The 27,117-nt window shown below is 28.2% G+C and overlaps 1 protein-coding gene across 2 annotated transcripts; it reads right to left on the reverse strand.

Moving 5' to 3' along the window:
• Window positions 1-910: 910 nt before the first annotated feature.
• Window positions 911-27,117, reverse strand: LOC129960207 (sideroflexin-1-like). 2 transcript variants are annotated; one of them, XM_056073439.1, is made up of 11 exons: window positions 26,989-27,117; window positions 24,951-25,106; window positions 24,048-24,215; window positions 17,904-18,002; window positions 15,399-15,474; window positions 10,724-10,809; window positions 7,394-7,521; window positions 4,855-4,904; window positions 4,563-4,612; window positions 1,771-1,818; window positions 911-1,213 (listed from the first exon to the last, which is right to left on the reverse strand). In XM_056073439.1, the coding sequence occupies exons 2-11, from the start codon at window positions 25,097-25,099 to the stop codon at window positions 1,117-1,119; spliced, it is 951 nt and encodes a 316-aa protein (XP_055929414.1). In that variant the 5' UTR covers window positions 25,100-25,106; window positions 26,989-27,117; the 3' UTR covers window positions 911-1,116. The 2 variants fall into 2 exon arrangements, with proteins under 2 accessions (XP_055929414.1, XP_055929415.1); XM_056073440.1 differs by lacking the exon at window positions 26,989-27,117 and adding an exon at window positions 26,854-26,978.

The following is a 27,117-nucleotide window of genomic DNA, read 5'->3' on the forward strand; positions in this document are numbered from 1 at the left end:
ATTCCTGCAAAATAAATTTTGCGCTCGGCCAAATAATTGATCAAAATCCAAGGCCAAATTTTTTCCCCTTCTACTTTCGCATTTTCCCGTTTGCTTGTTTTATTATTTCGATTCTGTTTTAATACTTTCCTAGCAGAATAAAATCTGCTTAATATATATAAGTTTTCTTTTGTTAAAAATCACACATCGAAAAATGATACTATAATTCTTAATATATTCTTACATATATCTCACATTATCACAAAAATTGTGCTACTCAGAGGTAAAGATGTTTTTATTTTATTTTATGTAATTTGCATTTTACTGAGAAAAAAATGTGAAGCATTATTCGATTCAAAACCGGCAAACCATCATTGGTAGCACTATAAAATCTGTATATATTTATATCTTCTTACGGTAAAGCTGAAAGAGCATTATAATCAAGAAAAAATGGTTAAATATTTAATGAAATTAAGTTAATCGGAGCTAAAACCTTAACAGAGATAAAAAAGAAAGAATTCAATGATTTAATCTTGAATTACGACGACTTTAAAAATTCAACAACTTGGATAACCTACAAATTTCAGCAACAAAAACGACAATATATGAATGACTATAAGTTTAAATTAAAAAAAAAAAAATACAATTGCATGCTTTCTTTTTAAAAGTACAATACAAATTAATCGAACTTCATCACAGTAATTTATAGTAATAGAAATATATTTCGAGTTGATCAAAATGTATCATCGTAGTTAAAAAAAATCTATAGTGAACTTACATTTTTTGCAATCGATTTCTACAGTCATGTTAAATGTCAACTATCTGTCAGACAAAACTAGGAAAGACTTTTGGCAATGTATCTTATAAATGATTATAAATTAACCTGAAAATTAAATAATTATACAGGAAATAAAAAAATATGGATTTCAAATAACTTTAAAAAAATATTTTTGCAATTTTTATTGAAATAAAATAAACCTTTTAAAAATATATACATCTATCAGTTTCTGAATCACAATAGATCTAAAATAAAAAAAAGACAATTTAATACTTTTCTAACATACCATTTTTCAAACACATTTATCTATCTGTACTTAAAAATCCTTTGGAAAATAATACTAAAATATGACTATCACATTAGAGGCCCTTATTATAGAATAAACATTTATCTTCGATCTTCAATTGAGATGCAGCATCACGAATTTCAGGTTCCAATGCATCAATTGAAATAGAGCTAAAATGAAAAGTAAAGACTTTACATCCATGAGGAGGGTAGGAAACAGGGAAAATATTACACACATAAAAATCATAGAAAAATATATAATAAATTTTCATTGTAATGACTGAAATAATGTTATATAATAACATAATCCTATACTATAATTATGCCAGCCATTAAGTTAAGTAAGCTTTTATAGAATACGACAATTATATGCTATACAAAGCTTTTTTCTTTTAGAAAGTTGGATTATCATTGCAGAACAGGTAAAAAAACAACACGTTTTAGCATAACATTTATCTAACACTACAGATATATTTTTAAAATTTAAAGAATCATTTACCATATGATTATAAGGCTATAAAGAATATTAAAAGATCTGGCAAAAAAAAAAAAAAAAATTTAACATGTAAATAATGTTATGATAACAAGCATGTCAAAATGTTCATATGAACAAAGTTAAACGAAAATTAAATCGCATGATTTCATACAAACTGATAAACATGAAGCATAAGCTGACATATTTTAAGAAAAGTAACATGCAAATAAAATTATAAAAAATTCTTTTTTACCTTTGTTGAGGAAATAAAGCACAACACAATGGAGTGGCAAACACCAAACTGAAAGAGAGGAATAAGAAATACATAAAATGCTGTGGATAATAAATTTTAATAATATATGCTCAGTTAACTATTCTAATTTAATTTGGTTGCAACGGGAAAATTCAGGCTAGAATTAAAGTACGCAAAGGAGAATTAAGCAAATATTCATAAAAACTGTACATATATTGAAACACTAATCAAAATAGATTATTTTAAAGCAAAAACTAATAATTTAAATAAGCTTAAACGTCCAAATGATGCTCAGTTTTCTTTCACTGCTTAAGTTAGATGAAAAATTCAATTATTTCTCTAGTAACATATCACACAAATTTTTCCCCCCAAAGAAATATATAAATTTGGCAATTCAGAAAACACTTTGCTCTCTTACACAATACTTAAAATAATGTTTTTACTAAAGTTACAAATGTTAACTCCTTAACTGCATATTTTCTGTAGGCGCATCAAGCACAGTCGATTTCACCGCTCTTCAAGCTTTTTTCATTCTCCGTTACCATGGTTTCGGCAAAGCATTTTTTTCCTCCCACGCCAGCACGTTTCAGTAAGAAGAAAAAATTAGGTCAAAAAGTTGGATTACGTAGCAACATTTTGAAAGCTTGTCTATTACCGAATTACAGCAAAACTGTGAAGATTTTCTATGGTATCTAATAAAAGCTTTATAAATATTTTAACATCGTATGTTATAATGTAAAGAAAATTATAAATATATTGAAGTTAAAAAATTAAGATGGCAATGTAAGCAAAAATTTTATTCAATTGTTGAATCTGAGATATTTTCTTAAATAATTAAAACAAACAAAAACAGCTGAAGGGTCTCCGTAAAACTTTCTGCCACATACTTTAATAAAGGTGCTAAGAATGCCTTGCATGGGGTAGAATAGTTACGAAATATCTTTGCATGAATTTAGCATTTTGTTCTGAATCTACCGTGTGATTCTTGGTCAATTTTTTGGGCGGTAAATCCCTGGCAAATGGGCACTAATAGCTGAAAGCCAAATTTCCGTTTAAAACGCGTTTTTTTTTAACCGATTGAAATAAAAATTATAGTCATAAAATCACGTACCAAATTTGATACTTTTAATACATCGCGTTTTTGAGTTCGAAAAATAAATACATAAATTTTTATACATTGTTATAATTATCAGAGTAAATTTTTGCATGTTTCATATTGAAATAAATAAAAGAATTATAAAACAAAAATATCTAATTTAAAAGTTCTTTACTTAACTTAATCGTCACTTTCGCCGTCATCTTGTAAATTGATTAAAATCCTTTCGGTTGCATCGTCTCTAATACCAGAATTAACTAAGTCCTCTTCTTGTATTTTCTCTGCGTGTTTTACACATTTTATCCAATCATCCATTGTTACGTCAAAACACCGCTTCATTGAGCAATTCCCTAACCTCTGTAATTTTGAAAGTTCTTTTTCTTCGAAATTTTACCTTTCACCTGCGCCCAGAGATAAGTTCTATAGCGTTGTACTGGAAGTGGCAGGATGGGAGTCTCACTACTTCATGTCTCATTTCGTATGCTACCTGATCAAGCTCATATGCTTTATATTTTTGTGGTCCTTTACAATACTCAATGATTCTGGTCTAGTTTAGGTAGCATTGTGAGGAATATTTTGGCTCAGAAGCCATGACACAATTTCAGATTTTTTTGTATTGGGAGGGAATTTTTTCAGCACATGCCGAATGATAGCTCGCATTATCCATGACAATGACAGATGGTTCCTCTAAGTAAATAGAGAAACCACGTTTTGAAAACTTCACTGTTTATCTCCTCGTGATAATTAACTGTACTTTTGGGTTGAAATACAAGTTTTGTCGATGGAATAAAGCCTAGACGAGAAGAACGTGCATGGCAAATGATCAATCTTGATCCTTTTCCCAACGGTACTTTCAAGCCTCCTTGGGAAGTGGAACTTTGCCAAACATATTTAGGTGAATGGCTAGCGTTTATCCAAGTTTCATGAAGGTATATTACAGACCTGGATAAAGAATCGCTTCTAACTGTGTTCATTTTTCTCAAAAATTTCATTCGAGAAACAATGATGTCGTTTCTTTCCATTAAAAACCTGCTACCATCATTACACTTATTGTAAGAAAATTCCAATTTTTTCAAAATCGCCCATAATGATTTTGAACATTCAGATAAATTAATTTTTTCTATTACGCAAGCTATGAATTTTTCCATTGTTGGATATTCGCTTCTGTCTTAACATTCTTGAACAGTCGGCACATTTCGGCAGTTATATTCTGGGTCTGCAAAAACAATTCTTTTACCATAGCATCCGACTTCGATGAAACCAAATCTTTTAAGTAATTGCACATAATTATTTTTTACTGTCTTCGGACATCAGGCCTTTCACGACAACAGACACTTAAAAAGGGCGCTTCAGCACTACTTTGGGAAAAACAAATTGATTTATAATTGAGAACAAAAAAAAAAAAAAAAAAAATGTCGCAAGAACAAGCGATAACGAAATAGAACAAATTATAAAGCACACAGCTATCGGAACACCTCAACAGCTGTGTAAAAAAAAAAAAAAAAAAAATCACTATTGTCTGCCTCACAGCTGCCAAAGCAAAGAGGTAGAAAATTTGTCCTTGACGTGCCTACTGAAAATACACAGACTATAGGTAATAAGTATTCTTAGGTTGAAAACACAAAAAAGGATCAAATAATGATTCAATGGCATTTGGTGAGCATAAAAAAAGCAGAATTAAGAATTTGTTACTTACAATAAACCACAAAGCCCGACTTGAAGAGGGGCATTCACCCAAGGATATTTCTGAAATGCATGGATTTTACAACTTTAAAATAACATATTTAAAAATGCGTCAAACTACCTTTTAGGCTTGAAACATTACATACCATTTAAAGATGAAAAAGAAACAGTACAAAAAAAAAGCAAGCTTCATTCATTTGTTATAGAATACAGAACAGACAATATAATTTTTTTATTTAAAAATTAAATTGTATATACACAAACCCTAGATCAATAGAAAGGGAGAAAAACATAAGATAATTTACCTTTAAGACTCCTTTTTTATCCAAATGATTCATAATAAATGGTGGAATCACTACAAAAAGATGAAAAATTCAGTAAATAAATCATACTTAAACAGAATACAAACATTTTTAACACCCACTTCTGAGTTTTTTAATACAAAGTTTTCATCCTAAATATTTCCAATTTTTTAACATTTTTTTCATATTAAAATTAATAACAAGTTTGTTTTAAAAACTGTTTATAACATACATAAATATTCTTTAATTCTAAAAGCATTGAAATCAATAGATCTTTAATGTATGTTAAAAATGGACAAATGTCTTTAATGAAATAACACAATTTGCCTAGAATGCAATGATGAGTAAATTAAAACATCTAAATAGAATTATCTAGACTTGGGGGATTAAAAAAAATTGAATATGGCTTTAATAAAGGTCTGTCAACAAAAGAACATCCTATGGACTGCCAGACCTATTTGATTTGAAACCAGGTTCATTTTTTTTTTATCCATAAGTGATGAGCACCCCCCACAGAATTAGATGATATAATTAATGGATATTCCTTTTCTTCTGTTTATTGAAAATAAAGAGAGAAAAAATTGCATTTTTTATAAGTCACACAATTACAAACATGCTGTTATTGTTGTAACAAAATTTCCAAGCCAGATGGGGGGGGGGGAGAGAGAGAGAGAGATTTCAATAAATATATTTTGAAAGTATAAGCAATGATTTGGCAAATAAACATGATCGTTTCTGTTTTGAAATGGGTAGATAGACTGAAGAGCAAACTTGAAGCACTCATTATCTTGGTTTTGAATGATGTAAACTGTATGCTTCTGTTATTTCAACTAGAAAAGGGGTGTATACTTGAGCCGATAAGATGTATTTGTTTATCCGAAATTCTAAACAAGTAAGAAAAATACTGTAAAAACTAGCCCGATTCCTTTTATGGAAATCATTTATTTCTGTCAGAATTTTCTCCACAATAATAACAAAAGTTGATTAACATCTGCATCTTATAATACAACACTATTTTCAGTCTTGGAATTTTTTCAAAGTTTTTTTTTTTTTTTTTTTCTAAATATAAAACAACATCCAGTTTACTTTAAAATATTTTTTTCATATTCACTCGAAATTTCGTAAAATGTTTCTTTCAATTTTTCGTAAAATGTTTGCTTTTAAATGCATTTTAAACTTAAATTCTTGCATTACAGAAACTTTTGAAACTAAGCCTCCATATGAAGATGGGTGAAGAACAATTCTTTATGGCGAAGGTTTTGCAGCTTTTCTTATGGAGATTTTCTGCACTTAATTGTCTTGATAAATTGCCCAATTTTGAAAACTCTTACTGACATACACAACAATTAAATGTTTCAGCAGAATGCACAGGTCTTAAATGTCTTTGTAAATTGTGGCTCTTAAAAAACACACTCCACAAGCATTACATGTGAAACATTTATTTGATTCTGAAGGTTCACTAAGTTCACTGAAACAGGAATTCTAGAGGTCTACAATACAATATCAATTACTGTAATAACATACTCATTGAGAGGCAGTTTCCTCTTCAAGTTTTTCTCCACTAAAATATCAGAGAAATTTCCAGCAAAGATCAGACTGAATAAATTCTACATAAACATCTTGAAATGCTTAATATCAACGACTCAATTTTTTTTCTTCTAAACTACAAGAGAGGAAAAAATTGTCTGGTGGGAATGAATTCCAGACATGAGAAGTGATTTATAGCAAAAAACGCTTCCCTATTTAGATAAAATTAGAATGCTGGAAAAAGGCTTCTCCTTATGTTTTTGAACGCCATTGGATGGTTTAATATCAAAATGTGGATAATTAAAAGTATAGATGCATTCTTACACTGTTTGAAGCAAAAAAAATGACTATAATTTCATTTTAATTATATAGCTGTATGATTCAGAATCCATACGAATTGCTCATGTGTTTTTTTCCCATAAAACAATAAAAATGTTATGATTTCAAGCAAACACCTGAATACATATTCTTCTCAGCAGATCATTTCTATCCTCTAGCTGATGCAATTTTCTCCCTTCTACACTTTCTCCTTCACAAAATATATTCTACATATAATTTATATCAAAATATTAAATTCCAGAAATTATCTTTCATACTTAATGAATACATTCATAGGTCCTTGGAAAAGAAAGGTCATGATAATGCCATTCTAAGTTTGGGCCAGGAAAACTTTTAGCATTTCAAAATCTTAAGTGTTTGTTTTCGTTAATTAAAAAAACCCATACATTTTCAATATATTATAATTAATTCTCTAAAAATATGATTAATGCCAAGAATTTTAAAATATGGCAAAGTCCTCACTTCCATAAAGTAATGAAGTCATTGAAGGAATTAACTGCTAAAATAATCATTTCTTTAATTAGCTACAAACGAGATTCTTTACAATGCATTCTTTCCACAAAACTTTCCATTCCTCTGCTGAAAACTGACACATTTTATTATTAAAATGCATACAAATAAGGTTAAATCAATAACTTGGTAGCATTCAAACAGTACATTAAATATTAAAACTTACACATTCCAGGCATAGCCATGCCAATTCTAGAAAGAACAACTTGAGTAATGGCCCATTTGGCAGCAGTTTTAGAATTCCCCACTCTATTTCCATTTTTGTCAACAACAGGAATGCCTTCACGTATTTCTCTTTAAAAAAAAGTTTACTATTCAGATTTAAAATTAAAAACAAGCAACATATTAACACCCAAACCATGTAGTTGTACAATAAATGTATAGTAAACTGTAATGAGTCAATTATTTAACAACGTACTGGAAACAAATTCTGATATGCAAAAATATAAAAGCATCCACTAAAATAAAAAACAAAATTATATCTTCCACAAAAAATAGTAAATCAAAACTAATAAGGCAATTCACTAAAAAACAGATTTGAAGTATGTTTTATTAAAGTGCAGATTATAAATTTAAAAAATTCATTTTTTATGATTACAACAAAAGAGAAAGAATGAGAGAAGTGGACATTCTTATGAATTCTGGAACAACTATATGGATGTCATAGTCAGAGAAATCAAAAGCGTATTTTTATTTGAATCAGACAACATATTAAGTATGTTAAAGATCAATTTGTTGATATAAAATTTTAGCCTATCAAAGAATAGCTTCTAGGGAACAGCATCTGAATTTTTCATATCGCATTTTAAACTACACTGAATAAAAGACCATAATCGAAAGTCTGGGCCTAAGTTTGCTAGACGTTTTGTCACAAGTCGCTATTACTATCATGATTAGAGATTTAAAAAAAAAAAAAAGAATAGTAGGTTAATATAAATAAAATCATCGGAAGTGGTATCCCGAAAACTTCCTCACTTATTCCCCAATAAAGGTTTTACCCTCTCCCCTCCTCAGTATAAAATTTTGGACCTTGGATAAAGCTGTGAATACATTGCAAAGCATTACAAAACGATAGCTACAAAATCTAGATATTTGGCGTGAATCTAGGACTTATACTGAATCTATCAAGAGAATGTGTTTGGAGGCATTTTTTAGTCAGCCGATCGACACCAAAATCGCCACAAAACTATAGTTGTAGTCACAAGATAACATACCAAATTTCACTGATCTAAGTTATCATGTTTATGAATTGCTGTGTTTACATGCATGTAAAAATACAGATCAACAATCGGTCAACCGTTTTATGGATTTGGTTCAAAATTTAATAGGTATCTATATTTTAGATGCTAAAACTGCATACTAAATTTTATTTACCTTTTTGAGTACTGTAGTGATCGAGTTCATTTATACTGGAACTACGAGACAGACTTCTTATGAATGGATTTCATTCAGTTCGATAGAAATTTATAAATTTAGTAGTGATTCCATACGCCAAATTTCAGCCGTCTAGCTCAAAGTATTTTTTGAGTTATCATGTTCTCAAACCAACAGATATAATGCCAAAATGCGTTTTTCGGATTCGGGGACGTCTGAAATGAGGAGATTCGTTAAAATCTCGAGTTCGAACTTTTTCGTATATGAAGTATACGAGAAAGTAAAAACTGAAATCAAATCGTTCATAATTAAAATTATATGAAGGCTTAGGAAAAAACTTATATTAATAAATGTGATAGTGTCATCTGCCTAGAAACAGATTTATCTATTTTATTTAATACTTATTGCCATGAAAGAAATATATTGCCTCATTGTTATGTTACTTTGGCTAGAATGTTTAGTTTAAACCCTAGACCATCGAATTTATTTGATTTCTTAACCAGATGGCATCATATTTGGGAGACTTATTTTAATCCATATAAAAATGTATAAAACTGAGAAAGGTAAATTCAAGTAAATTTTAAATACATAGCTACTTAGACTTAAATAAACATTTAAACGTCAACACTTCAGTAATATGATTCATAAATCAAATATATTGTAGTACGCAATGGGAACATCGTATTTTCAACCAGCATTTGATTTGTAATTGATTTTTGGCCATTCATCAATAACACTTCAGAACAGGTTTAGTAGTTACAAGGATGAAAAGAACATCAAAATATATTCCCCAAGGTATTGTAATCATTCAAATTAACAATGCTTCTGGTAGTCAAAACTCATACAATATATTCCAATGAATGAAATTGGCAAGTGAACAAAAACAATTATAGCGCAATTTTATATTAATAAAGCTTAGGAGAACAAATACATATTTCCTCTTTCAATAATTTTCAAACAATTCCTTATGAAAAAATGCTAAATCTGTCAATATTCACATAAACTGTTATTTCTACAGAAAATATTAAACAATTGAATAATACAATACAATACAAGCCTATCAATGAAACAAACACATTAACTTATTGCAAAAAAACATTAAATTTCCCTTCGAAATATTAAGTATATACAAGTATATAATTTTTTTTTTTTTTTTTTTTTTTTTTTTTAGATTTGCATTATTTTAAATCTTCCAAACAAAATGTTCAATAATTTTTTATATTTTATATTCTACAAAACTGTACCAAAAATTTAATATAGTAAATAAATAATAATGGCATGGTAACATTTCAAGAGGGTCAAATATTTGTAAAAGCTACTATATATATATATAAAAAAAAACATAGTCAAATGATAATTCAGAAAATCAATTATTTCTTAGGCAAAGTAGGATATTCCTCAGTTGCAATTTTTAAATACCTAGTAAAAAATTTGGCAATATATCCATTCCTTTATTAATTATATTGAATACCATTCTTTGAACATATCCGAACAAAAAAAAAAAAAAAATTCCTGAAAACAGAGCTCTTCAAATTAAATATAAAAAGAATTTTACTGAACAGATCAATAATAAAAGATACCAAAATTCTATCTCTCAAAACTGAAATAAAAGTAATCTCTAAAAGGAATTTGATCTTAATAATAAAATATCTCATTCAATAATGCAAAATGTTAGCATTTATCTTTCTAACAGGGCGTTTTTTAATAAACAGTCAGCAAAAGTAAGTTTATGCTTTGGCATATATTGCAATATATATAATGATGTGCAAATCATATACATAACAACATATGCATGATTTGTACAATTTTAGAAAGAATTATAAATGAATAGAATAGAATTGCTTTTAAAAAAAGGCAATTGCAACAGCAGGATGTTTCAGGATTTTTTAAAGATAATAATATTTCGTAATATTAAATGTTCAGTTATAAAAAGGCAGAGTAATTATTTGACACTAAAATATTCTGAAATCATTAAGAAAATCAAGCCTTCACAAATAGGTAATAATTTGACATTTCAAATGGTAGTTTAATTTGTATCCATTAGAAAAACAAAAAGTGTTCAGAATTCTCAATCAAAAAGCTACGAAAGTCATTTAAAAAAAAACTACATCAAAGCACTTACTTAAGTCGCATCATTGGAATGTTGACACAGTTTGCAGCAGCTACAGCACAGAATGGGACAAAACGACCTACCAGAGGTGGAGCAGTCTAAAATAACAATAAATCTTTAAAAAACAATCTACACAAAACAGATAATTAAAGTCAAATTATAAAAGAAATGAACTCAGAAACAAAAAAAGAAATTCACAAAAGTTTAAAGATCATAACAAAAATTCCCAATTTCTCACATTTGTTTCTACCTTACAGGGAATTCCACTGATTTAGAAAGTTATGATACACTGAATCCACAGTGAATATGTATAAATGTTATGAGAAATCTATAATGGTATAAAATTCCTATTTTCTGGGGGGGGGGAGAGAGAACAATTTTTCATTTAAATGCACAACCAAGAATTTATGATTTTTAAAAAGCGATAATTCCAGATTAGTTCAAGCGTTTTATTTATTTTCTCTATGAATTTTGAACAGAATTTCAGAGACAAAATACTTAAAATTTAGTAAATGGAAAGTTCCCAAACTTTAATAAGTTGTCCCAGTCAGTGCTTTGAAAAATTTGATGAAAGATAACCTTTTCTTCTACATTTTTTTAAGGAAACATATATAAGCAAACGCTTCTTACTAGATGGGATAAGAAAAATACAGAACTAGCTTGTAGAAAGTAGGAATATATATAAAAATTTCTACTTAATCTCATGTTATAATAAAATGCACTATCCACCTAGATGACTGTTTTTCTAATTTTATTGACGATATGATATCCTAAATCATTTATTAGAGACAGAAATGAGTGATACGCTCTCTGCATTAAACTCGTGGGTAGAGTATAAGTGATACTCCATAGTTCTTCAAGAATTTTTAAATCCAAGACAATAAATTTTCTGGATTAAATAAGTCTCAAACATTATTTTCTAAATAAACTGCGTACACTAATATGTCACTTCCTATTAACTATTTTCACTTCATGCTATTTTGTATACAAAGTATTGAGAAGCTAAAATAATTCGAGTGAATGAATATCTATACAATCCGTTTTAAGAGCAGCATGCTTCCTTTAAAAAAAGAAATAGGTGCACTCATTTGAGGTTCTAAAATGTGAAAAGTAGGGGGGGGGAGCCTTAAAATTTCATATTTGACAACACATGACATTCACCCCCCTCCCATTTCTTTTCTTTATCTCTCTCTTTGTAAATAGACAACATACTTTTCCTAAATATACAAAATCTAAAAGTTGTTGAGTTCAGAATGATTAGGGATTGCAATACCGGTATAGTGGGATACCGAATACCGGTATTTTGCGCCATTTGTACAATTTTGTAATACCGGTATTCACAAGTTTAAATACCGTTTTTTCGGTATTTACTAGAAACTTTTTAAATTGTCTCCACTATATGTCCAGGGATTGCCAACATAGCAAAATAGGATACGTTTTTAGTTTTATGTCTTACTAACGGGCGAAATTAGACTGAATACAAAGTTGCATCGTACAATCAAGAGGAGCGATAAAATACTGTTTGACAACGGATTGTAAAACCCTCCGCGCTTTTGAGCATGCGCTAGGATGGGTTTAATTCGACAAAATAAGGGTGAGAGGAAAGGTGAAAGGAGGAGATGTTTACATTTAACAACGAAGACTCGCTGTTTTATGAGACGTAAACATTACAGATAATTAGTGATACAGAATGTCTTACGGTATTTACATAATTATAATGATTTTTAAAATGAAAATGAAAAAGAAGAAAAGAGAGAAACCAATTCAAAACTAATCAAGTTTATAGTAAATTTTCTTAAAATTTTTTACCCACAAACCTATCCACATTCAGAAGAATTCGGTACAGTTATCGAAGATTATGATGACACTAATGTCGATAGTGAAAAGGAATTTGCTCTTGAGCAAAAATTAGAATTAGAGATAAATAAATAAAAAAAAAATGTCAACAAACCAAAACACAATACAGAAATCAGCTGTATCCAAAACCATCCGACGAGAAACCGATTTATTTGCAGATGAAGGATTTAGAGGTAAATACTTGGAAAAAAAGTATATCGCGCATTGTTAACAGTACCACCAACTAGCGTAGATGCCGAAAGAGCGCTTTCGACAGCTGGTAATTTTTGCACAGAATTACGTTCCAGGCTTAATCGCAGTTCAACTGATGCATTATTTTTTTGAAGATCACATTTCAAACATTTGTAATAGTACCACAGACTGAATAGTGATGTTTACACTTTTTTTGTGATTCTTTGTATACTGTTATAATTTATAAGTTACAAATTATTTTTTGTGATATTTACACTCTCTAATAAAACTGACAGATAAAACATTGAAACACCTGTGTTTTCTTTCCTTTTCTAAAATTTCTAATACCGGTATTAAAATAAAAAAATACCGAATTACGGTATTGAACTTTTGGTCTGATATTGCAATCCCCAAGAATGATGAAATACTTCAAATGCATTTAAACAGCACTTGAGTGGATTGCATGCGACATAAGTCAATTAAATACACTGAAATATGAGGATCAATACCACCCAGAGGTAGAACTGCATTCATAGATATTTTATTTATATAACTTAACAACATTTATCTGAGATATACTTTTTAATTTCCTCTTTCAACAAGAGCTTGAATCAGGAGACGAAAGGCAGAACACGTCTGTTCGCATCAGAACAAACGAGCAAAGTGACAGAAACTTTTCCCTTCAAAGTTTTTACCAAGAGATTCTGATTTGGATTTCTTAAGACATTTTTCGACTTAGGAAAAGGAATCTTGGATATCTTTGAAAGGAATGTGTAGGTGTTAAGGATTTTTTATCCCTTCGCTTGAGAAACAAAAGATTCACCAATTTTTTCAGAGCACGCCTTAGAAACAATTAAATAAAAAAAGAACAAGAGAACATTTTATATTGAAGTAACATGGGCTAATTTATCATAAAAATTAGGAAATTAATGAATATTTAAATCAGATGACGAAATATCATTACACACATGTATATTTTATTATCAGGGTGGCATTAGAGCATGATAAAAAGAATTACAGAACGCCAAAATTTCTAATTATCAAGCAGTAAACTAATTCTGTTAACTAATAAATGATCATTTAGAGTGAATACTTAAATAAGCAGGACAAAATTAATTCGAATGTAGATCCAGGATGAATTTAAAAGTAAGAAGTTGTCACTTCCTTTTGGGGTAAGAAGCATAAAATCATTCTTAAAATGAAAATGGATCGACTGAATCATGCAAATATTTACCAAAACATAGTTTCATTATGTACTTTCTTATTTGGAAAACACTTTCCTCACAAGCCGATAGACAGAATGTAAAATATTGTTACTTAAGACCACATTAGAACAGAATAAAATGTTTAAGCCAATCCTCAACTGAATTGACTAATGGACGAAACTACGAACCTACCTACTTATTATTTACGAATCCGTCTATGAACTTATCAATGGATAACTCATTAACACAAAAAATTAATTCTGCATAATTTTACATTTCATATAAATACCAGAACAGGCCAATATTGCAGTCACTTTGCACAAGCATCACATTCTTTTAATAAAAAGATTTATACAAATGATTATAGAAATCAATTGAAAAAACTCTTCCTTTACAATTGACTATTGTATACTCAACAACTTGCATTTCACATAAATATAATAGAAACAAAGATTGGTTCAATTGAATAATTTCCATTTATTATTTTCTAAACAAAAACTCAGTATATTATAAAATATTGCCCCAAAATACATAATGTCACTAATTCAACACTAAAAAAAATGAGTGATCTATTAGCAAATACAAAAGGAATAATCTCTTCCTGAAATTCTTAAAATAAACAAGGTCTGAAAAGCGATCTTTTTTATATACTTCTTTAAAAAATACATTAATATACATTCTAAAATAATATTAACATTTGTAAGACTTCAATTTCATTTCAATTCATTCGGATTTTCGGCCATTTTCAATCTGGTTCTTAAAACACAAGTTGTCAGAAAAATCTTGGAAACATTACAAAATTAAGAATTTAAACTCTTTAAAGTATAGAAACAGAAAGCCTACACTAACTTACAGCCGAAGTACTGAAGGCAATTAATTTCGTTACGAAATCTCTTGGTTGCAAGAGTAGTACATGAAAACAATACTCAATATCATGTCTTGTATTTGAAAGTATCTGAGAAATTATAGACTGAATAGTAGCTGAGTTATGCTGCTTCAAATCTTGCAGATTAGCAAAATGCATCGCATTTACATAATCTTCACATACGCCAGATGAAAATATCCAATGGACTTAAATCTGGGGATTGAAATGTTCTCATCAGCCATAAAAAGGCACACCTCATTAACTCATTCTGGGAAATACTGTTGGGAAATGAAACTTTAGAAGCCATGTTATTAATATGTGACATAAAAAAAAGCTATAATTTTTAATTATTGTTTTACATAATCTACGATGGTGTCTAAAATTTTTTGGCGAATTTGAATATATTAAATTGCCATTTAAATGGATATTAAGATTGCAATAACAACCAAGAATAGTAGGCAAATTGTCAACAATCAATGCACTGCAATCAAACAAATGAAAATCTTAATCAAATCAAAAATATGTTCCTTATTATGGCTAAATCCAGAATCCAAAAACATTATAATGCCTATAAAAGCAAATACGATACCTTCACCAAACTATTCAGGCCAAGTGCAGTAACTAGAGCGCCAGAAGTTGCAAGAACATACGATACTCCTAACTGCCTAAAATTCAAATTTATTTTCAATTTATCTTATAAATCTAACACACAATAATTTGCAATTAAAAACGTTTAAGTAAATGATAAAAACTTTACACTAAATTTTTTAAAAATGTTTTATAGCAATAATAGATCAGTAATATTATATGTAAAAATACATATAATATTACATAAAAGAAAAGTGTTAATTTCAACAATACACTTTTTTTTTAGGAAAATAAAATATGTACATTTCCCTAGACCTGGCTTGAAATACACGAAATTAGCACATTTATGTACTATAAAATAATACTCTTTACTCAGTAAATTGTATCAAAATATGATTGAAAAAGAAATCAAATGAGATGTAATATGTAAAAATGCATAAATTATTTGGAAATTTATTTACATATAAATTTAGTTACATGTTGGATGTAAATTTACATCAAACCAGTCAGAAATAACAATTAGTACTTAAAACAATTAAGTTACCTACATAAAAAAATAGCACTAGATCCTTCTTCAAAATTATCTGCATCCATGGATGTCACTTAATAACTTTTACAAAAACAATGCAGTTTCCCATTTATCTGCATTACTACCACTATTCAGAAGAATTTGATTCACACAAACACACACACACACAAAAAAAAAAAAAAAAAAAGTCGGAGAATAGATATGGCAATGTTATAGAATTTAAAATCTCACATTAAAACTCAAATCATTCATAATTAATCTAGATTCTCTACAATCAACTAAATAAATTTAAACGCATGTTTAAAGAATTAATAAAAAAATTACCAGCTTCAGGTTGAAGCCATATCTTATCTATTAAATATAATTTTACAAGCTAAAATACTTGTAATTTCTATTGCATACACCCATCATATGCAGACTAGGGCAAGCTTAAAGCAAATTTTGATACAATAGAAAATTGATAACTATAATACACAAAAATGTTATTCAACTGAATAAGACATTCGCTAATTTTAAGCAGACATGCACTATCAGTATTAAAGAAATAAATAATTCGCTTAAGCATCTTCGATTGTAAATCTTTTAAAATGATGAGAACCTAACAAGAAAATTTTATTGAAATGACAAATAAATAGAAAATTTTGTTACACAGAAAAATAAGTAAGATATTTATAAGGTAGATAAGAGAATTCATTACTCATATGAATACGGATTTTGATACAGTAAGAGATATAAAAATCAGTGCCAAAAAAATCGTATTTCAAATAACTGTGAATATCTATAATTTCATAGTTGAAAAAAGCAAACTTTCTTATTAAGAAATGCAAAGACCTCTAAGAAGATTTTAAAAACATTGCTATTCAAAACACAAATATTTATTGACAAAAAAAAAAACAGTAAACTATCAAGCATCAGTACAAGGCGATGAAAATGCCATGTAAATCGAAAGCTTAATTTAAAGCACTACATTTACCTGGCACAAATGTAATACATAGAAAACCCAAGCTAAAACTGACTTTTCAGTTAGTTCAAATCGCTCAAAACCAATGTCAACTGATAAGAGGACATGGTTGGTGCATAATAGATAAAAGAATGCCGAAAGAAAATCGTAACTATAATCAATTTAGAGCATCCAGATACATAAATTACATACACTCTCAATTAAGCCATAAGTCCTTAATATTAAAAGTTCCAAATATGGAAAGAAAATTTTAAAAATACAACAGTAAGGCTTCTGAAATTTACATTTGATTGTGAAGGATAATCAGTAGAAGGAAATGAAAGAAATACACAACTATAAACATATGGAAAAATCTAGACCAAAAAAATGGCGAGAACAATTGCTCATAAATAAAAATTTTATATCAATTTATTAGAAAATCAAAGAACAAAAGCTGGTAAGATTGTACGTAAAGTTTAAGATTTAATCAAAAAATAACAGTTATTAACGGGCAAATTATTAATTACAGCAGAAAAGCGAATTTAAATTTTGAAAAAAGTACAAGATTTGAGACAGAAAAACAGAAACGCACAATACTCTATACAACCTTTCTATTGGTGAAATAAGTCAATATTGTAGGAAATTATAGTTATACTTAAGCAAAACCATTCTAGGGAAATAAATCTTCAGTAGTGCCTTCTATCATTGATTTTTTGTAAAATTTCTAAAACTATTTAAAATTAAATATATCAAAACAAAAATATAATTTGTCATACTGTTATTGATTAGTGATGATTTGAAATAGCTTTACTTAATAATAAAGTTTCCAAAGGCTTTTGGAAAACAAAATACTCATTTCATTTCACCACACCATTTAAAAGTAATAAAAAAAAAATGTTTTAAAAAACTGTTTATAGCAAAATTAGAAGTTATATGATTTATAAGTTCTATAATTGTCAATATTACAGATGCCAATAAGTTTGCAAACTGCAATATAACCAAATTTATTGAAATGACTAATGAAATCCAATTCTTACTTGACTGGTATAGGTGAATCTCCACTGCGATTTGTATAATTCACTACAGCATTAAAAGACTGGTTTATCCACTGCCAAAAGACAACTTGAGGTGTTGTCCTAAAATAAACAGAAAACGAATAAAGGTCAAAATGCAATAATTAAATATTTTATGCACAAAGAATCATTTTTAAAGCATTAAAAATTATGCAGCTCTAATTCCACCTGATAAAATCTGATTTAAAATCAGATAATGATAATATTTGAAGCAAGAGAACATTAACACCACTGGCTAAAGAAGACAATGCAGATCAGATATGGTTCCTCACAAGGTAAATGGTCCTGATAGTTTCATGAAACTATTCTTCAGAGACTAATTCTGTCAGTTTCTTTTCCCCCTTTCTATATTTGAACCCATTTTTCTACGGTAGGTACTTGATGAAACTCAAAATATATAAAAGAATAATAAAAATGAGCGCAAACTTCGCGTAATATTTCGGCGCTACTGTATGTGTTATCTACCTTAGGGATTTGATCAAATCTTCATGTTCATCATTTTGTTGAGACAAGTTTCTTCTTTTCTTCATATTTACTTATTAGTGAAAACAATTTTTTACCGATGTAAAATTTACTGGAGATTTATTCATTTATACTCCAATGATTTTTTTTTTTAAATAAGCTACTGACAATCATGCTAGGAAAGCATATATCAATATATTTTTTCTTTTGTGAAATGTAAGAATTTGCAGTAATTTGTTCCCTCTTCTACCTGCACTCTCTTATCAGTTGTGCACTATTGGAAAAATTACCCTGGCATTAACAATTTACTAAAAAAATAATCTCAAATAAGATATTTTCTTTCAAAACTTTTTTTCCAAAAAGTACAATAACAGTTTTACTAATTTATGAATATAAAATGCAACAAAAGCCAAAAGCGGGTCATGACTCCGATACATATGGAAAAAAAATGGCTTTATACGCTCTGCAATACATGTGAAACCTACTAAAAATGTCTCAAATACTTCATTGCATTGTCCCCAAAAAAGATATTATCACCCCTCCTTCTGGCATAAAAAGTAGGAACCCTGTTGCAATGCTGTGAAAGCCAAAGTATATAGATTTTATTTTCAGAAGCCCATTCAGTTCCAAAATTTTTAACAGAGCTACAATTTTAGAAACAAGATTACATATCAAATTTCATTTATCTAAGTTGTTGCATTTTTCTGTTATAGTGTTTAGGTGCAAGCGAACATAAAGACCGACAATTGGTTAATTCGTTGAGGGATTTGGTTCAAAATTGTGTTATGGATGTATACTTTAGATGTTAAAACTTTACCGAATTTTACCAATGTAGCACTTCGCGTTTAGAAGTTATCACATTCACACGTACTCGGATAAACAGACAAAAAAAAAATATATATCCTCATGTAAATGGATTTTTTTTTATTTTTTTTTCATAATTTGATACAAATCTGCAAATTTGGTGTACAAAAATTCCAGCTGAAAGCATTTTGTGATAGTGTGTTTACAAACAAACATGATACCAAAAATGTTTTATTCTTAGGTTTGAATAAGGGAGATTTGGCAAAATCTCGAGTATGAATATTTTTGGCGATTACCTTTCTTTCTCTTTGAATAGTTCGTATAAGAAAAAGTAAAAAAGGAATTTTATTGCATTAATTTTAGATATCTTTTAACATTAGTAACAAATGAACAAAGTAACTTAAAAGCAAAATGTTTATGATGTTCCACTTTTAAATTTGGAAGCCTGGAATCATTCAGTGTATATATTTTTGAAAGTGCACAATGAATGCATATTTTCTGGCATATAGGTAAAAAGTTTTGTAAAGTTATAAGTAAAAACTTTTGCACAAAAATAAATTGAAGTAAAAATATTTAAATAATTCATAAATGGCGAGTCATTAAATGATATTGAAATATAATTAACAAACACTCTACAAACAAATAATCATGTGTAGAAAAATTTAGATCCACTGTGAAAAACCAGCACTAAACATTTTGTATGAATACATAAAATTCTCTAAAAAAAAGGATCCCCTCTACTGTCTGAACAAGCAAAAACAGGTGAAAGAAGTGCCAAGTAAATGAAAAGTATATATATTCTATCAATATTTCCCTGAATTGAGATAAAACATTTTCCACTGATCTCTGAATTCATTGATCCGTTAACACAAAGAAAATACAATCTATAATCGGGAAGTTCTACCGAGGTGAAATAGGATTTATTTTTTCACCAGAAGGAAAATATAAGCACCTGGATAGATAGAATATATATATGCTTTAATATAATGACCATAAAAAATAATCATTTTTTAAGAACTTTTAATGATGCTATGCACCCTGAAAAAGTACTGTAATATCACCATGGACTGGATAATAATAAAAATTTATACTCGTAACACCTCACAGGTGCACCATCTTTAAGATATGCAAGTATACCTATATCCCTTTATTAGTAGTGTTACTTGGCACATACTTTTTCAAATAAATTGTGTAAATATGATATGTAGGCCCATTCCCACAATCAATTATTATTTGTTTTACTATGCAATGTGGCGTGTAATTTCTAGTATTATGACAGTTGTATAATATATAATTTCAATGAATAAAACTTTTTTAATAAGTTTTATCTTAACAAATTTTTGAAAGAAATATGGATTAATAATACAATCCGAAAGAAAACATTTCATTCCAAAAGCTTGATGTATTGCATCATACCATACATGAATTTTCACCATTATGCAAGAACCTGGAGTTTCGACCCGAGGGGGGGGGCAGGTTTTTAGTGCAATTGCACATGTGCATCATTCATTCTGAATTTATTAAATGTATGAGCATTTCAAAATCTTAAGAGAGAATATAACGCAATGCATGCTTCTATAGATCTTTCAATATTTCCTGATCAATTCTGCCAAGAAACAAAAATTAATTTTCTTAACTTCAGGCTCAAAACAATGGGAGAAATATAAAATGAATTTCTTTTTAATATATTTATGTAAACATTATTTATCCAATAAGTAGTTTCTTAATAGTTTTTTCATTATTCTAATTTTCAAAACATGCAGCTGAAAAACGCAGGAAAGAAAGAAATCTTTTCATGCACACATTCTCGACTTCAAATTTCTTTTAAGATGCAGAATTAACTATCACTATACAGCTTTTCAGATAAAGTAGGTATGCTTTTAGAAATTACATTCATTTAAGTACAAAATTGTTGAGATTTCTGAGGAAAAGACTTATTAAGCATTTGGCCTTTTAATATAGGGTATGACATGATACATTACTGCTCCAAATTTTATCTGCTTCCACTCTTTTTGAAGACATTTTATTTTTACATAAGGATTCATTGAGAGGAATAACAAAGAAACTGCTAAAATAAAACAGGAAAAGTTTTCCTTTTAGTACTGCTTTCAGTTAAATTGTTTTGATTTTAAAATCAATGCATTTTTCTTCATGTTAATTGTATGTAGCATGAATTATATAATTATACATGTCAATAAATTTAAATCTTTTACAAATTTTTCTCAGAATTTAGTAAATATATCACTTGTTTTTCTGAAATCTGCTATGTAAAAAATTATTTGTGTAAAGCACAGACTTTTTCACTTTTCACTTTTTTTATATTCTTCATTATTTTTGCATTGATATCAAGGTGATTCAGACTGTAAGGCAAAAAATATCTGTAACTTTAAAAGTGACCTTTATCAACAACTTTGGTGTTCTTCTAGATTTTTTTTTTTTTTTTTTTTTTTTTTTGCTCATCATATTTTCAAACTTTGTTTATAATTCCTTGTGCAACTTTGTAGTCTTGTTAGAAAACATGCTTAAAATATTTTTTAAAAAATTGTATGGCCAAAAAAAATATAATATATTCAGAAGTTAATGCAGAAAAAAGGCAAATTTTTGCTTAATTAAAACTCTAATTAAAAATTCAATAAAATCGCTCTGTGGCACACATTCCCACACTCCATAATACATATGTGTGAATTTCGGTAGATATAAGTTTTTCAAATACCAACACATGCAAACATCATTAAGTAATATAAAGATGGGCAATAAGATATATTTGGATATTTTCCTGATGGACAGTTAAAGATTTGCAAGCATAAGAAATTAGTTTACTTTCGAACTTTTGCTGGACATGAGAGGAAGTAACTGATAGGATAAAAGATTCTTAACAGTAGGCATGGGTTTTAATAAAGTGTGGTTAATATTTTACCATTGACTGAAAAAAAAAAACACTAGAATTCAGTATATTTATTTGGAAAAACATGCTTAAATTAAGGAATTAAGATATTTAGTAAGAAATGGCTACACAAATTATGTACCTTTAAGCACTTTTTAAGCACCTTAACCAAAAAAACTAAACACCTTTATACACGTACACATATGTAAACCTGCATATTTTCAAAGCATAGGATATTTTTTTGTTTTATAATAATGCAAGGTTTTTACTGAATTTTTTTTAAAGTAATTTTAAATGTTCTTTAAATTTTATTATTTATTTCTGTATTTGCACAACACATTGTTTCAAAATTTCACAAAACTCAAATAAATATTCTTACTCAATGCTTTTAAAACTTTTAAGTTTAAATTAAAACAAAGAAAGCATTTATTTATTTATTTATCACAAAGATAACAGCAATATAATACAGTGACTCAACGATTTGAAGAAGCAATTATATTGTTTTGTATTTCATTATAATAAAAATAATTCCTACAAATTATATCCAAAACTAATTTTTCAAAAATTACTAAAATTAAAGGGAGCAAATGCCTTAATTCAAACAACTTTCATGTGATGCTTTGATGTTATGGTGACAACAGATTAAAATTCTGTTTTTATTTTTTAAAATTAAACTTCTAACTAAATGTTGAAATATCCACTCTTAGTGGATCCTTAATACCTAAGAAGTTAACTTCGCAAATTTCAAGTTCCTAACTTCAATGGTTTATGCTGTGCATTGCTCTGGCAATTAGGGCAAACTTTTATATGTAAAGAGATTCCATTGTGCATGTGATTTTATAAGAGTTAGGAAAAGAAAAAGGAAAAAAATCGTTACAAAATGATACAATCTAAATTCTAAAGAATAAAAGTTTAGAAAAACTCATTTTTTTTTAATGTTAAGTAAGGAAGTAGCAGTTTTTTTCCCCCTATGCAAAAAGTACAATTTGGCAAGACTGATCTACCAAATAATAATTTTGAAATGAATGGTGGTATTTAAAAAAACGTACACCAAGGAAGAAATCATGAACATTAAAAACTTATTTTAACCATAAGATTGAAGCCATATCATCATACTAGATTTTAGGACATCGATTTATATAATTATCCACCACAATAAATAACATTCAGTATAGTACATTAAAATTCGTCTCATAATTTGTTCCAAGAGATTGCTCCAAAACGACATATGAAAAAGAATGAAGATCGAATATGTAATGTACTAAAGAGACTTCACTGCAAGCGTTTTTACCATGTTCGATATATCTCTTTAGCACCCCAAATTTATCCTGCTGTACTCTTATTTTCCATTGATCGGACCAATCTACATAATCTTCTTTAACAACAACAACAAAAAAGGTTAAACATACATTTATCGGGAATAACTTAAATAAGTTCTTCAACGTCATCTAAAAAAAATTTTTCGAAAATATTTCAAGTTGCAAAGTACATATTTTCTACTTTCCTTCCGGACAACCATTCCAGTATTTTAATTAATAGCAATGCACATTGTAGAAAAAATAAAAAAAGGAGTGTGTGGGGGGGGGGCTCATTGTGTGTTATCTTGTGTGGAAACACTGTTTTTTTTTGTTTTGTTTTTTACCTGGAATCCTTGCCTGAATCCTTTCCTTTTCTTGGTTTTCATTTTTGATACATTTAATAAATAAGACTTTATGACTGCTTTCAAATTATCATATTCAAAATGTGGGGAAACAAAGTTGTCTATGCATTTCGAGAAAATTTAGCATTTTTTATGGACCTTTTTTCAAAATTAAGCTCTTTTAAAATGCTTAAAAATAGTTTCCAAACATAAGCATTTTTCATGATGCTCTACACTTTGGGAATGATTGTGGATATGATATCCAGAACTACTAGCTTAAACAGTTTTATTTAGTACTTCACTACATATAAAGACTTACTTATAAAATGCTAGCATACAACCAGTTATAGTCATATTCATGGGAACTTGAGCAGACATGCGTCCAATCAATATCATTTTCTCCCCAGTGTCTGGATGAAAAGCCGAATCATACAAATGCTTAGCACGCCAGATCTCATCTTCACTAAGGTTTACCTTCTCTCCTTTCCTAGAAATATTTTTTAATTAAATATTTTAAAAGAATACTGTATATTTTATTGAACAATTATAAATTTTAAAAAACAGATCTTTAGAACCTCAGATACACAGATTGGAATGATTTCTATCTTTTTGAATCCATTCTTAATTGACAAACATTCATTTCATTCCAATGTTAATGGGAAATAAAAATGATTATAATGGGAAGAGCAATTAATTCAACAATCATTCTTAATATATAAAATAAAAGAAATATTAAAATTAGAAGATTGCACTGTAATAGAAATATATTATGATGTAATAATTTCCATAAACAAAGAAATAAAATTCATTCCAAGTAATAAAATAATTAAAATATGAAAGTCATACATAAAATAAGAACAAAAGTATAAATGATTATGATAAATACATCAAATGAAAGACATAACATACTACAATAAGATTAATAGAAATATTTTAAGGAGTAATGAAAAATTACTAATTTTTTAAATTAACTCCTAAGACAAAAATGCTTTTAAAAAAATTTTGCTAGCAATCATAAACCAAACTTAATATAATTGTTCAATTAGACGGGGGGGGAAAAAAAACTGGATTAATGACATTGCAGGAAAGGTATTTGTAAATTGAGAAAAAAAACTGATTGTTAATCATTTTTTTTCAACAAATACCAAGTTAACTTTAAACAAGCACTTATGGTTTCTTAGAAAAAAAATCAGCATGCCTAAACAAAAATAAATTTTCAAACCTGCATTGTGTTACAATGTCCTTTGCTTTTTCTAGTTCAGAACTACTACAAAATAAATTCAAAGGATTGGTAGTTGTGAAGAAATGTTTTGCTCGACCCCAATAAGTGTTTTGGTCCCATCTAGGCTCATTGATATTGATCTGAGACATGATGAATCTAATTAAATGAAAATAGAAATTGAACAAATATTAAAAAATAAATTCAGGATTGTACAAAGTTTAAGAGAGCATTAATTCAAAAAATTCTACTAAAATAGACAAAGAAAAATTATACATCAATCATTAGTAAAACTACAAATTCTTTTTAAAAATGATATCAGAATGCTATCATAACTCGATATAATAATTCAAATCTATTTGCACAAATGGTTATTTCAACAATGGCCATAACAAAAACTAGAATGTGCTCCTGATCATTTTACAAAATGTATCTAATAGTGCCAGAATTTAATTAAAATTACTGTAAAAGAAGAGAAAAATATTTCAAAAACTATTTACAGAACAATTCCATTACATAGTCTGACAATTACAGAAACTTAAAAATAAAATTTTATATATAGCTATAAAATGAAGGTGTCAATTAACTGCAGCAATAAGAAAATGAAACAGAACAAACAGTAAACTCAATAAGAGGATAAGTTCCAAATATATTGAATGTTTATTCCCCATATACCTTATAATAGTAAAAGAGCAAACAATTTCAATATTCATTAATGGAATTTTTAAGCAAAAAACAATTTATCAGAAATTATTTTAAAAGTATAAGTGTTAAAAGAAATCTTATAAAAATCATATGTAACAATGATGCTAATCGTAAATATCAGAATTTTGAAGGGGGGAAAAAATACAATATAAATTATAGAGTGATTCTTACAATTTTTCTCCCAAAGAAAATTGATAAATGTAAAATAATACTAGCAATCATAAAAAAAAAAATTAAATTCGTCTTATTTTAAATGTATTCATAAATCTGATTACATCAGCATTCTAATTACCAATCTTTATCTCTAATAAAAAGCATAAATATAAATAAATTAAAGGCAAAAAGAAATAGAACATTTTCTTTGTAAAATGAATCAATAAATGCACAGAATAAAATGTACACGATTATAGACATATCTTATATTTGGAGTAGACACCAAACCTTCGATATTTCTTTCATAAATTTTAAAAGCATTTTATATTACATTCTAATCACAACTTACATTTCATTTGTCAAAATATTATTAAAATAATTTTCTTAAAAGTGATGACACAAGGCTCAATTCTACAGACAAAATTTACAGCTCAACTTCTTAACACACTTAACATCAAAAAAGTACTGTACTAAAGGTTGAATGTTTAGAGCAGTAACAAAATAGAAGACTCAGAATGACCATGACCATGACTGCTGATGCAATATTTCAATAAAACAGGTCAGGAAATTTCAAGTCCACATAATTTATTTAAAAAGTTATTTCAGGAACATAAAATTTTCATGCAGATAAAACTTTTATATTCATTTTAATTCATAGTAGCATAAAACTAAATTGAATAAGTTAGAACTAATATAAATATCAATTATAATAGGAGAATCTAAAACTTGTCTAGTTTTGATTTATATTCAAAATTTATTTTGCACGAAAATTTTCTAGAACAAGTAAACATTTTTATCTTTTGTGCGCTTTTAGACAAAAAAAAAATGTACTTTTCTCTTAAAAATCAACTATATAAAAACAATAATGCACTGCCGAAAAACTTGAATCCATATAAGGCTTTTTCTTCTCCCAGAATCGATATATTAACAAGTATATTGTTTTGCGTAAATGCCACAAAAAAAAATTGACGCCGAAACAACAACAAACCGAAAAACATTCAACGGCTTAAATTTTCGATGAACAACACATAAAGTCAAGTTAATGTACCCCTCTTAATTTTTTCCCCCTTGGGTCACTGAGCTCCTTAGCAGGCTTTACACTTTCTATAAGCGGAAGAGTTTACGAAAAAACACATCGTTTCAGGAACCAAAAAAAAAAAACCAACAAAAAACATATACACACCTGGATATGCTGAACAAATTAATATACAACACAAAACTTCCCCAATCAACAACACCTGTCTGAGACTTTACGCATTTTTATTTTGCTTTTCGCTCGGTACAGTTATCGTGTTGCCAATATCAATATTGT

The sequence above is a fragment of the Argiope bruennichi genome, chromosome X2 (assembly GCF_947563725.1).
Source record: "Argiope bruennichi chromosome X2, qqArgBrue1.1, whole genome shotgun sequence".
In the NCBI taxonomy this organism is placed as follows: domain Eukaryota; kingdom Metazoa; phylum Arthropoda; class Arachnida; order Araneae; family Araneidae; genus Argiope; species Argiope bruennichi.

Excerpts from the sequence above, each read along its gene's own strand:
- LOC129960207 (XM_056073439.1), bottom strand. The coding sequence starts at position 25,099 with ATGTCTCAGATCAATATCAATGAGCCTAGATGGGACCAAAACACTTAT. Across the intron at positions 24,216-24,950 it reads GACATTGTAACACAATGCAG|GAAAGGAGAGAAGGTAAACC; the intron begins GTTTGAAAATTT and ends AAATATTTCTAG. Across the intron at positions 7,522-10,723 it reads ATTCCAATGATGCGACTTAA|AGAAATACGTGAAGGCATTC; the intron begins GTAAGTGCTTTG and ends TTTTTTTTAAAG.